At 48.6% G+C, this 13,263-nt stretch overlaps 1 protein-coding gene across 1 annotated transcript in view; it reads right to left on the reverse strand.

Annotated features, from left to right (window-relative positions):
- FAM135B (family with sequence similarity 135 member B) overlaps positions 1–13,263 on the reverse strand; it is a 157,202-nt gene that overhangs the window by 80,411 nt on the left and 63,528 nt on the right. Inside the window, exons 3-5 of the mRNA XM_004373023.1 lie at positions 11,659–11,798; positions 6,065–6,135; positions 1,420–1,593 (exon numbers count right to left, since the gene is read on the reverse strand). Coding sequence (XP_004373080.1) covers positions 1,420–1,593; positions 6,065–6,135; positions 11,659–11,798 — 385 coding nt within the window. The remainder of the gene's footprint in view (positions 1–1,419; positions 1,594–6,064; positions 6,136–11,658; positions 11,799–13,263) is intronic.

The following is a 13,263-nucleotide window of genomic DNA, read 5'->3' on the forward strand; positions in this document are numbered from 1 at the left end:
TCTGACATTGCCCCATTAGCAAGTAGAGCCCCCAAAGGAACTTGTAGATGGGCATGGGATTGGTGCAGGCATCCACTGTGTGGGCAGCTCCTCACAGTCACATTCCATGGTCCAGGGTGGTGTATCTCAGTTCTTGCTCACTGACCGCAGCAGAGTACAGTGGCTCAGGCCACGGACAGCAAAGTCCCTAACACACACTGGTGGGACTGGAGTCTCACCCACATGCATGTGCACCCCAGCCCTGAGAAGCCATCCTGAGGAGGAACAATGGGAAAGTCATCCTCCCCAAACTCCATGCTGCAAGATCCATCCCTAAATCCCCCACTGCACCTGTGTATCTTTTGCCTGCTTGCACGTGTGAGATGACTTGAGGCACAGAGTCAGCCACATCAGGTCCATGTTTGAAAATCACAGTATAAGCTGATGGTTATTGCTGCCACCTATGCCCCTCAGCGTATGCCAGGACCAGTTGCTGTCGAGCCTATTCCGATTCATGGCAACCTCATTTGTGTCAGAGTAGAACTGTGCTCTTTAGGGTTTCAGTGGCTGATTTTTCAGAAGTAAATCACCAGACCTTTCTTCTGTGGCACCTCTGAGTGGACTTATCTGCCAACCTTTCAGTTAGCAGCCAAGCACATTAGGTTTTTGCATCACCTGAGGACGCTCCCTCAATGCCTAGAAATCACAAAGCCTCAGCGCTTCACGGACCTCAGAGGCACGGTGGGACAATTCACTGAGGGAGCAGGAGGAGGCAGAGGACCTCAGGGGTGGGCGTGTGCATCTCAACACATAGCACCTGAGGGCGTTGGGGTCCCTCTCATGGCCGGGCACTATCCTTACTTGAGATTCACTAAAGAAAGCCCTGTGTGGGTTGGACACATCAGTGTTCCTATTTAGAGATGAGGATTCCGTGGTTCAGTGACTTTAGGTGACTTCTCAAATACCATGCAGCTACAGAGCAGTGAAGCCAGGCGTGGCATCCAGTCCAATGGTCCCATCTGAGCGTGCAGTTTCAGCACCCAGCTCCATGCCAGGGTCCCCTGACTCCTGCTGTCCTCTATGAACACTTATAAGTGCACACACCTGCACACACACACTCACACACACACACATCACACACCCATACACACACACCACACCCACAACACACTCATACACACACATCACACACACCCCCTACACACACACACACCACACACACACACATACCACACACCCATACACACACCACACACACACACACACCTCCCATTCCCCTCAGTGAGCCCCACAGTCTAAACCTTTAGCCTGAAAGAAGCTCTTCTGGTCTGTGCTGGTCTCTCCTGGCAAACGCCACTTCTCGGTCACACCTGGAACAGAAGTGTAACAAGACAAGCGAAGTGGCCGCCTGTACTTCAGGGCTCACTCAGGATGTAGTACCTGATCAGGGGCTGCTGCAGCGCCACCAGGGCGGCGTGGACCGTCACGGAGATCACCGACAGGTGGAAGTAGTCGAACATGACGGGGACCTGGTGGTGCAGACCCCTCCGCGGGTGGAAATGCAGCCCCAGCGTGCGGCTGCTGATCAAGGGCGGCCCGGCCACATCCTGCAGCCTGGAAGGCAAGCACGGGACTCGCGTTAGTGACGACGGTGGTTCCTGCCGCACCCAGGTGCGCACACAGCATGGCCTCGCTACGGAACAAGCGCCGTGCATGTGCCCTGCTGTCTATCCCTGCAAGCACTCTGCCTGGAAGAAACCATTTCCCCAGGATTGCAGATGAAGAAACTGAGGCTCAGGGCAGGAAAAGAACTCACCGGACATTACACAGCTGCTCCGCGACAGGTCGAGGGCTCCCACCCCATCGTCGCTGGCGCCAAATCTCACGTCAGTGATGAACAAGACCCTTTTCACAGCTCTCCCCCCATCTGCTCTCATTTCCCTGAGTCACCAGCGCTGCACTGAGACACTGCATGGCCTTTGTCGGTTTGCCTTCTCTGAAGATCCCTGCTGCTTAAAGGCAGGAACCGTGAGCGATGCATCTGTGTAACCCCACGCCTTGCGTAGTATCAGGCACAATGGAGAAGCTGATCAAATGCTCACTTATTAAAGTGAGCAACTGACTGAATGAAGAGATGACTCCTGTCACAGACTGAATTGTGTCCGAAAAAGATACGGCCAACTGCTAGCCCCGGTACATGCGAACGTGAACTTGTTTAAAAGGATGTTATCAGGTAACGTGGGCTCACACCGGAGCAGGCTGGCTCCTAGCGCAACCCGAGCGGTGTCATTAGAGAAGAAGAGACACAGAGAGACGTGCAGAGGGAAGACAGCCACGTGAAGATGCATCTAGGAGCCGAGGGACACCTGGAACCACCAGAGCTGACAGAGACAAGAAAGGTTCTTCCCCTAGAGACTCCGGAGAACAGCATGGCCAGGTCAACATGTTGGTTTGAACGTCCAGCTTCCAGAACTGTGAGACAATAAATTCCTGTTCTTGTAAGTTACTCACTTCATGGTTCTTTGTTACAGCAGCCCTAAAAGAGACTTACACACCCCCAAAGCACAATGGTAGACTAGTGTGCCCAGCTTCCGCAGGAATTCCAGACCCCCTGCCTCTGCTTCAGCATTCCGACCTTGTACGTGCCCGACTCCTAAGAGAGAAACCAACGCACAGGCGTGACCCAACTACAGAGTCTTCAGTTATCAAATGGGATTTAATTATTCCGTAGGCAAAAGCCAGCCGTGCTATCCCTCTCATGAGGGATGGGCGCTAATCTCAAGCTCTGAAAACCAATCACCCAGACTCTGCAAGGTTCTCTGACCCACAGGGGCAGGAGAGCTGGCCGCAGCATTTTCAGGGAGAGGGTCAGAGAGCTCAGAGAGCTTTCAGAGATGCGTCTCCTTCCTCCATAGACAAGGAAACCGAGGCGCAGAGAAGGGAAGGTGAGGGAAGCGGTCTCCCAAGACCCAGCCCAACAGGCTTTGCTTCCTTGAAACCCTTGTTGCTTATAGCTTGTGTGCAGATGAAAAACGCCAAGGCAAAGAGTCAACCGCAACACTGCAGCCAGTGCAACTCCACGGGGAGACCAGGACAAAATGAGGGGATGGGGGCAGCGGGCACCCCAGGGGGCTCAGAAGGTTGGTAACATTTACACCCACTTAAATTCTGACAATTTATTAAGGCCTTACGATGAACCAAACACGGTGCTTTTCCTTTATCTGTACAACAATCAGATGATGTATTTACTAGGGCTATTGCACTTAGAGATGAGAAGCAGAACCAACGTGAGTTAACTGCTCACAGTCACAGGCAAAACTAAAGTTCTAAACACAGGTTTGTCGGACTTCGCAGTCTTTTCTGACTTAATGCACCATATGGCTTTGAATCTATTCAGACACAGGCTGGTAGGAATTACAGAGATATCCTTAAATCTTGACCAACAGGAGGTAAAATGCATGTCAGGCTCTCAGAGATGTCAAAAACATTAACAAGAATTTAGGTCATGTTCACAGGAGTAAAGACTTAAAAAGAGGGAGGTGATAGTTCTGTGCTCTGAAATGGACAGAACCAATTAATGCAGTTCTTGGGAGGCAGAGTTTAGAAAAGATAGAAATAAGCTGGATAGTACTGAGAGGCAGAATGCCTGGATTCTTCTAAAAGAAATAAAAATAATCAAACACACAGCAATAAACAAACAAAAACAGAGCGAGGAAGAGCTCTGGGCTTTAACCTGGAGCTGCGGAACGACTTACAGAGCTTTGCTGATCTGAACTGTCATCCAGCCCGAGAAATTTCCTGGGTGATCCCGAGGAATAGAACGGAGGTGGACTGAGGGAAGGTACTCAAGGGATGAATTGCCCCTTGATGTGAAGAATGCTCTAACAGAGCCTCCCAGGGCAGATGGGCCGTGATGGGCAGCAGTGAGCTCCAGGTCTCCGTCCAGCAGACGGGCCTTTGCAGAGTAGCAGGTATAAAGGTGAGGTCAGCCTAGAGTAGGAATTCTCCACCACAGCAATACTGATGTTCGGACCAGATAACCCTCTGGAGGGGGGCTATCCTGTGCATTGTAGAATGTTTAGCAACATCCTTGGACTCTGCTCACAGAATGTCAGCAGCTCCCCATCCCCAGATGTGACAACCGAAATGTCTCCAGGCATTGCCAAATGTTCCTTGGGGGCAAACTGGCCCCACCCCATTCAGAACCATTGAACCAGACGGACTTCAAGAACCCTGCGCCCTGAGCCTCTGCTCCTGCCCAGGCCTGTGTGGGGCTAAAGAAGCTACCAGCCTGGTCATACTTCACAGCTTAATGTGCACCCCCAGGATGTGCTACAGAATCCTCATCATTCTTAAACCCGATTTATGGAAATGAAAAAATATGGCATTTTCAATTCTTCCCCAGTGTCTGGCTTCCTCTTAGCTAATTGTATATTCCATGAAATGCCCCACTCTGATTGTGATTAAGTGCTTCTTTGCATTACAGAAAGGAAGCCACTCATCAAAGCCCAGCCCCACTGCATCCAGCAGCCATAAATAGGAAGAAGACATCTAGGAGCAGGCCACACACTTGGCTCATCATATAGACGATCCCTGTAAATCTTCATAAAGACCTCTGAGGTGCGTATTCTGTAACGATGCCCATTTTATAAACGAGTCTGCTGAGACTTAGGGAAGTGCAGAGACTTGCCCGATGTCTCACGATTGATGAGCACAGAGCCCAGATTGCTGAATTTAACGCACTTTGATTGGGCTGATTCCCTGTATACAGACTCTCCAGTAGCTACTGTTTGAATGGCAAGAAAGCCCCATTCCCTGTGTCCCTGGAGGTAGATCGCCAGGCCTTTCTTCCTAGTCCATCTTAGTTTAGAAGATCCACTGAAATCTGTTCAGCATCATAGCAACCAACGTGGGCCTCCACTGACAGATGGGTGGTGGCTGTGCATGAGCTGCAGTGGCCAGGAATGGAACTCGGGTCTCCTGCATGGAAGGCGAGAATTTTATCACAGAAATACCGATTAAGGCATCAATTTTCCATGGTCCAGATGTGGGTTTTTTGGAGCAGAATCTTCCCAAGCGAGCTTCCTGCAAGGAATGAGTGATCCCACCACAGAAGGCCTCACTTATAGCAAAGAACAGCAGGGGGAGGCTGCTGAATAGGGATAATCCAAGGAATGCACGAAAACCCCCTAGAGAGGCAGACTCGGCATCGGTGAATGAAGGGCCCTGCTTGCTACTGAACAAGTCAACCAGGAATTCCTGCCCCTTCTTCTACCTTCCTCCGTCTTCACTGTGCCTGACCCTGGAAGGACCACAAGCCACAGGGGGAAAGAGGTGGGGGAAGACATGAAGCCACCCACCATGCCCTGCTTCTGCACTGGGGGTTCCCTGCCCCGAGGGAGGATGGGGCTGGGGTGGGGTGGGAGGGAGGAAGAGGGCAATGCAGAGAAGTTATACATAGGATGAGAGTTTAGAGTTTGATGTTACACTTGACTGGATGTTTTCATACCTGAGGGAAGGACTATTTATTACCTGACAGAACCTGAAAAGGCTTTGTGAAATGACAATTCACCCCCAGAGTAAGGAGGAAGGACGCACAGAGCAGGTTTAAAGGAAGCAGTTACGCAAAAGAAGGGAGCTGCTTCCTTATTTAATCAGCAGGTTATGCATAAATGGATTTTCAATTTTCAGGGAGTTGAAACATAATGGCAGATATTTAGTATCAAGAGGCAGAATCCTGACAGAACCTCCGTTGATTCTGAAGAGGACTTATGGTTTGCAGAGAGTCGTTAATCCAAAACTCCAATTAATAGTGCGTCCAGAATAAATGGAGATAGCAGGCTGGAGAAGGCAGCACTGAACCAAACCAGGAAGGCAGGCTCTGAGCATGCGGCATCTGAGCCACCTGCCTACAATGTACCTGGTTTGAGACGACCCCTGGGTAAGCTGTGACAATGGAGAGGCACTGAGGCTTCTCAGAAATAGGACTTCTGAGGTTCATGGCCACGAGGGTGCCCCGAGGGTGGGGAGGCAGTGGAGGGGGGCCACCGCACTATCACAGCTGAAGGAGCTAAGTGACACTCACTGTTGCTCACTGTCCGTGAAGTGCAGGTCCACCTTGAGCTGAAACTCTACTTCACTTAATGCGTCTTCTACCTACAAGAGAAACAAAGACCGAGGGGTTTCAGGAGGCAGATCCTTCTAAATAGAAAATAACTGTTCTATTTCCCAAAGTAGAGGGGAAAAAAAAAACTCATCACCAAGTTAATAAGCCATTCATGCTTAAAACAGAAGTCTATGCATGTTCCATGGGAATTCTGCGGGTACTACATGGAGAACAGAAGGAAAGGATAGATGGATGGATGGATGGATGGATGGATGGATGGTAGGTAGGTAGGTAGACAGACGGATGGTAGGTAGACAGATATAGAGATAGAGATACAGAGATGAGCCTAGCGCTTAACCACTGCACCACCAGGTCTCCTCGGAAAGATGGATGGGTGGATGGATGGACGGGTGGATGAATCCATCCATCCATCTATCTAGTCAAGTTTGGGAAAAGCCAATTTGAAAAAAAAAAGGAATGGTAACAGGCTTCCTTACTGCAGGACTTTTGAGAGCTTTGTTTCCCAAGTACATTTGACCCGGAACCCTTTTATGCAGGTTTATGCACCCTTCCTGCTTTGGGAAGGGTGGTAGAGTGAAGCTGTCTTAGAGGAAACCCCGCCTGTTAGAGGGACAGGGCGACAGCAGGGCCGGCACTCTCTAAGCCTCGGGCAAGCTTACACGGCAGGCATTATCTTCCATGTGTACAGAAAAGGAAGCGGGTGCTCAGTCAGGAGACCAGAGCCACTTCCCAAGATGACTCGACTTCTTTAGAAAGCAGCTCCTTCCTTCTGTCTTGAGCCGCATTTCATTTAGCCACTGACACTTTCAGACAATGTTTTAGCATTCCGTGTCCTGTCCATGGCTGCTCTCACCCTTAGCTAATAAAACGGTGCTCTTTAACTAACGTCAGGGATCGGCCTGTTCTACCCACCAGCTTCTCACAAACCTAAAGGTCGGCAGCCCCTAGGTCTTCGTTCCTCATGCGAACGACCACCACTGCCATCACAAGCAGGAGTGGCCTGCTGAGTATCAGATCTCACCCCACCCCACTCAGCTGGGCCGCCCTGTCTAAGTACCGCACACTGCAACAGGACCAGACTTCTCCCCACACCGGGCTGGATGGAGCCCTTCTCCCACAATGCACTGCTTCTCTTCCACGTTAGCATTTTATGTCTCCTGTTATAACTGCTTGGAGTTCTTGGGGGGTGTAAACAGTTTGCACTCAACTGCTAACCTAAAGGTTGGTGGTTTGAACTTACCCAGTGGTATCATGGAAGAAAGACCTGGCAATCTGCTTCTGTTAAGATTACAGCCAAGAAAACCCTATGGAGCAGCTCTACCCCGTAACACATGGGGTCACCAAGAATCAGAATCGACTCAACAGCAACGGTTTTGGTTTGGTTCTAATTTCTCACTTCAGGTTATAACCTGGAAGCCCAGGCCTCGAATAGTATCTGTAGGCACGTTTGGTTCAGTCCCCATAGTATTTATTTATGTATTTATCTTAATAAGTTGCAAGTGATTAAAAAGGCAGCTTTTGAAGTCAAGCTACATGGGTTCAAATCCTAGCTCTACCATTCAGTATCTTTGTGACCCTGGGCATTTAAAAAGCAAGCAATTTCACATTATTATTGCAGGTTTCCAGCTTCTTCTGAAAATAATTCCTGGGCCTAGCAATGCTGGGCCGGCATTTGGAAGCTCCGTTCATATCAGGCATGTGCTCACCCATCTACCACTGGCTCACTGACAATAGCCGTCTGGGCTGTTTTCCTGCCTAGTGTCCCCAGTAATCTGCATACCACTAGGGAAGAGACTAGTCTTAATTCACTCTGGATCGTTCCCTCCAGGAACAGGGCCTGCCGCATAGAAAGTGTCCATGAATCTTGCCGCAATGAAGCTCTCTCCCACTTCTAGCTTCGGTCGTTGCTGTTGTTGCAAGAACACTCCGATCCTGCAGAGATCCAAGTCTCCCGCCTCCTTGGAAACATGTTCCTGGTTAAGCAAAACTCAGGCAGAGACATATGCACATATGCATTGCATTCATCTTTACCCCAGGGTTTAAAATTTGTTGGGGAAAAAAAAAAAAAAAAAAAACAGCACTTAAAAGTTAACATTTTGCTGAATCCAAGCACTATACATAACTTCCTCTCCTAGCTTTGTTTTGCATAATCACGGACTTCTCTTAGTACACACGATGCAAGCAATACACTTTCTTGCCACCAGTTCCTTGGAAGAGAGGTTGGCAAAGTAAGCTCTCCCAACCGACTTCTGAGCGTGCATTTTCTTGGTTAATGAAAATTCACTGTAAGCTCCAGTGTTAAATGCACTGCAGTTCCTTTGGAACTAGGAGAAAAATAATTTGCCTGGGTGAGCTGGAGCTAGATTGCACCTGCCTATGACTCCATGGATGTCTTAATAAACCTTTAATCCCAAAATGCTGCAGAATGAAGTCAATGCCTTCTTCAAGCATTCATTCACCTGACTGCCTGCCCCTCCTTCTAAACACACACACACACACACACACACACACAGACACAGACACACAACCTTTCCTTCAATCTCCTTCCCTTTTGCTTCATCTTGGTTAAAGACATCACCTTTCTTCAAGGGTCATTTTTCACCACCAGGAAGCATCTTTTTATCATAGTGGAAATAATATCCAGTTGCCATCGAGTTGACTCTAACTCATGGCGACCCCATGTGTGTGAGCAGTACTGTGCTCTATAGGGTTTTCGATGGCTGATTTTTCAGAAGTAGATCATCAGGCAAAACGTCCAGCTTGGAAGAAGTACAACCAGAATGCTCCTTAGAAGCAAGGATGGCGAGACTTCATCTCACATACTTTGGACACATTATCAGGAAGGATAAGTCCCTGGACAGGGGCATCATACTTGGTAAGGCAGAAGGTCAGCAAAAAAGAGGAAGACCCTCAATGAGATGGATTGATACAGTGGCTGCAACAATGGGCTCGAACATAAAAACGATTGTGAGGATGGTGCAGGACCGGGCAGTGTTTTGTTCTGTTGTACGTAGGGTCACTATGAGTTGGCAATGACTTGACGGCATCTGACAACAACAACAACCTTCTTCTTTGCCTTAGCTGCTGGGAAGCTTAGTGTTAAGTATGTGGGCTGCCATTTGCCAATGTCCAAAGCTATGTTAGCACACTTTGGTCTGCAACATCTACCTCAGGCTTTAATTTCCTTGCCTGTGTTTTCCCTTCCACCCCAGTGTATTCTATGACTCTCCTCCCCCACACCCTCTTTTTTTTGTTTATGTATTTTTGCAAGCCTTGTCAAATATTCTGTAGAATTACATAGAGCGTATATACAGAAAATACCCACCTTGCCCTCACACTCATTTACTCTTTGCAACTCTCATTAAAACATCCCAACTTTTGCCTTAAACCGTGGCTAGTTCTGTCCGCGGTCATCTTTTGCACTTCCTGTGACCTCACTGCACAGCTGCCTCTTCCGCCCCATAGCGTGTAGAATGGTGTCTGTGAGGGACAGGCACCTCATACCCGCGGGCTGGTCACGGTCACGTCTGTGCACATGCAGGACCACACACTTTGCCCAGTTGGCCATAAGCAGTATTTCGGGTGTTCTAATGACGGGTACTCATTAGAAAAGAGCTTATTTATCCATTTCGCTTTTATGGGCATATCCAATTTACTTTAATTGCCACTGGCTTGGATATAATGATTAGTTGTAACATTGTTTGCTTCTGTTATCGATTATTCCCAACACAATAATAAATTATTAGCCATAAAGATAAGCAATTTGGTACGCAGAGGAGAGTAATACGTACTGTCAAACAGACTCTGTTAAACCTCAGAACTAAGGCTTGTTACAGCCTCATACAAGCTGAAGTTGGGTGGTGGGGAAATTTCAGCCCGAAAGGCTTTAGCTATTAGGGATAGGAGTGAGACTGGCGGTATTATGATGGAATCATGGCCAAGATACCCCAGAACTACCCCAGCTCTGCTGCCACTACCAACCACTCTGCCCAGCAAGCTCTGTGGGGTCGACATGGCAAAGGACAGCGGCTCAGGAGACCTGAGGTGCAGTTTCCTTATCAGAACCCGGGGAGCTGGGCTTGGACACGCAGTCTAACCGGGAGTTCCTTAATACTAAAGGCAATCCACGGCTATCCTCTCCTCAATTACGGGTCTCAACCAGGGTCCCGGAAGGAAACAGACAAGCTACTCAAAATGAGGAATCAGAGTAGACTGTATGGAAGGTACTATTTACAAACGTGGGGAGGGTTTAGGGGAAGCAACAAGGGATATAGCTCAGTATCTGGCGGTTACTAACCCCAGACTTTCTTCCCACTCCAGGCCTGAAGGGTAAAGCAGGGCAAGCGGTTATGAGAACGGGACAGGAAGCTAAACGGAGGACGGCCCCTGACTCTAGCTGGGACCTTGGTAGGACACAGACAGCAGGCGTGCTGGTAAATATTTAAAAACCAGCTCTCAGAGGGAAAATAAACAGCCCTGCTTCAGAGCATTTGCCAGTTTCTGTGGCGTAAATACTTCCGTCACATCTGATTTCAAGCCACCAATGTAAGAACACTAAACATGGAATTTGGAAGAGATGTGCACGTTTGGCTCTCGAAATCTGGCGTAAAGTGGCTCACGCACATCACTGGGCACAGCCAACCTTGCGCGACCTGGCATGCAAGGAGCCGGGGAACAGTGCTCTGGCCCCGCTCTCCTTCCTCCCTCCCCCCAGTCACCAGGAGGACCTCTCACAGGCTGAACTCAATGGGAAACCAAAAGATTAGGGAACTAATGAGCAGCCCATTCAGTCAGCTTCCTGGGGTCCAAAGGAGGTCAGGTAGCCTGGAGAAGGGGATGGACAGGCAGTTAGAAGACGGTCAGCACCACTAACAGGAGTTTGTTTCTGCCTTTTCCATTTCAGCTGCAGATAAAGACTCGGTCGTCGCTGTGATGGCGTAAGGAAGATGGAGGTCGGGTTAACTGAAGGCTCCAGTGGGTTGGGTGTGTGGCGCCGGGTGTGTGTTACTTGAGGTTTCACGGGAGGCAGCCCTGGCCCAGGAGTGCCGTATGAGTGAGGGCTAAGAGCTGGACAAACAGGGCACGTGGGAGCTGTTCATTTCTGTTTGGACAGAAGATGTTGCAAAGACCCTAAAAAAAGGAGGAGTTCCAGTCCAATTCATTCATTCATTTGCCAACTAAGTCGTCGTGGTGAAGCATGTACAGTGTGGTCCTGTGGTAGGCACTGGGGGTGCAAAGAAAGATAAGACACCCCCAGCTTCTGAGAAACCTGCAGGATGGCTTTTACTTGAGGTTACATAGAATGAGCAAGTGTATGAATGAAAGGAAGAGTAAAATACATAAAGAAATCAACATACATGCATACATACATACATGTATACAGACATGCATGCATCCATGTATACACACACATAAGTGCATGACTGCTCTAAGATCATGCATCCCCATCTGATTCTAAAGCTCCTGCTTCATGCACCACTTACCTGGCCATGGATATACCAGGCACATGAGAGAAACAGTCGCTTGTGGCTGGCAGTAGGCCTATGACTTACCCTTTCACCATCTAAGAGCAAGTGAGCTTGGAAGATCACGACATCGTTTATGGGCACCTCTTCGTTCCTGTACAAGATCTGAAAGATGCGGCTGTGCACGGTGCTCTCGTGGACGTAGGCTGAGTGCAGGCTGGAGCTGTCTGCAAAACAAGAAGCGTGGGAGCCCGTGAGCTCCAATAATGTCCCGGACCTGCGGCCCCATCCGTTGCCTATTCGGCTCATGGAAAATGCATTCACCAAATGCACGCCAATTTCCAAAGATTCAAAGTACAGATGAATGAGACTCCATCATACAAAGATTTCTGTTAACAGATTCGGGCTGGCGTCTCAGAAGACTCTAGTTCAATCCCTCACAAGCCATATGATCTCAGCAAGGTCATTTGTCATCTGGAGCAGTGTGACTGACAGCTGACTCAGGACTTCTCATCTGACCCATTTCTTGGTCATAATGAAGGGTCAAAACCAAGACATATTAATAAGCACAGGCTTGTAGATGTGGGCCTGACAACCTGATGCACTGTTCTACTGGAGAAGGTGAATGCTGCTGGCTTCCTGTGGCCGCTGTTGATAGGCGGGTGGCCATGTAGCTCTGCCCCAATGAGCCACTGCTTAATGGGCACAGACTAGCCTCCAGGCAGCCATTTTCTTTGTTTCTTTTTTTTGACTGCTAAGTTCCCAATGACTAATACAGCCTGCCAGCTTCAGAAAAACATGTTACTTCTCATTGTACACACCAAGCTTTTTGGGAGGACTTGTTCAGCTAGTGGCACAGTGGTTAAGAGCTCAGGCTGCTAACCACAAGGCCAGCAGTCCGAATCCACCAGCCACTCTTCAGAAACCCCATGGGGCAGTTCTACTCTATAGGATTGCTATGAGTAGGAATTGACTCAATGGCAATGGGTTTGGGTTTTGTTCAGCTTTATGCCCTCTGCTGCATCCTAAATACACTCTAATCCTGTCATGGATTGAATTGTGCCCCCAGAAATATCTGTCAACTTGGCTAGGTCACGATTCCCCATATTGTATGATTGTCCACCATTTTGTAATCTGATGTGATTTCCCTGTGTGTTATAAATCTTATCACTATGATGTAATAAGATGGATTAGCGGCAGTTATATTGATGAGATCTACAAGATTAGATAGCGTCTTAAGCCAATCTCTTTTGAGATATAAAAGAGAGAAGCAAGCAGAGAGACATGGGAACCTCATACCATCAAGAAAGCAGTGCCGGAAGCAGAGTGAGTCCTTTGAACCTGAGGTTCCTGCACAGAGAAGCTCCCAGACCAAGGGAAGATTGATGACATGGACCTTCCTCCAAAGCCAACGGAAAAAGTGTTTCCCTGGAGCTGATGCCCTGAATTTGGACTTGTAGCCTACTAGACTGTGAGAGAATAAATTTCTCTTTGTTAAAGCCATCCACTTGTGGTATTTCTGTTATAGCAGCACTAGATGACTAAGACAAATCACTAAACGCTTACTGAAAGTTGCGTTCAACTTGAGGAAGACAATTTATCCAATGATGTTAAGAGACTCACTGCATCTACCAAGCAGGGTTTTACTGTGGGGAACAAGTGTGGGAGTTTCTCTGAATCACTTAACACATA

This window comes from Trichechus manatus, unplaced genomic scaffold (assembly GCF_000243295.1).
Source record: "Trichechus manatus latirostris isolate Lorelei unplaced genomic scaffold, TriManLat1.0 scaffold00022, whole genome shotgun sequence".
NCBI classification, from domain to species: domain Eukaryota; kingdom Metazoa; phylum Chordata; class Mammalia; order Sirenia; family Trichechidae; genus Trichechus; species Trichechus manatus.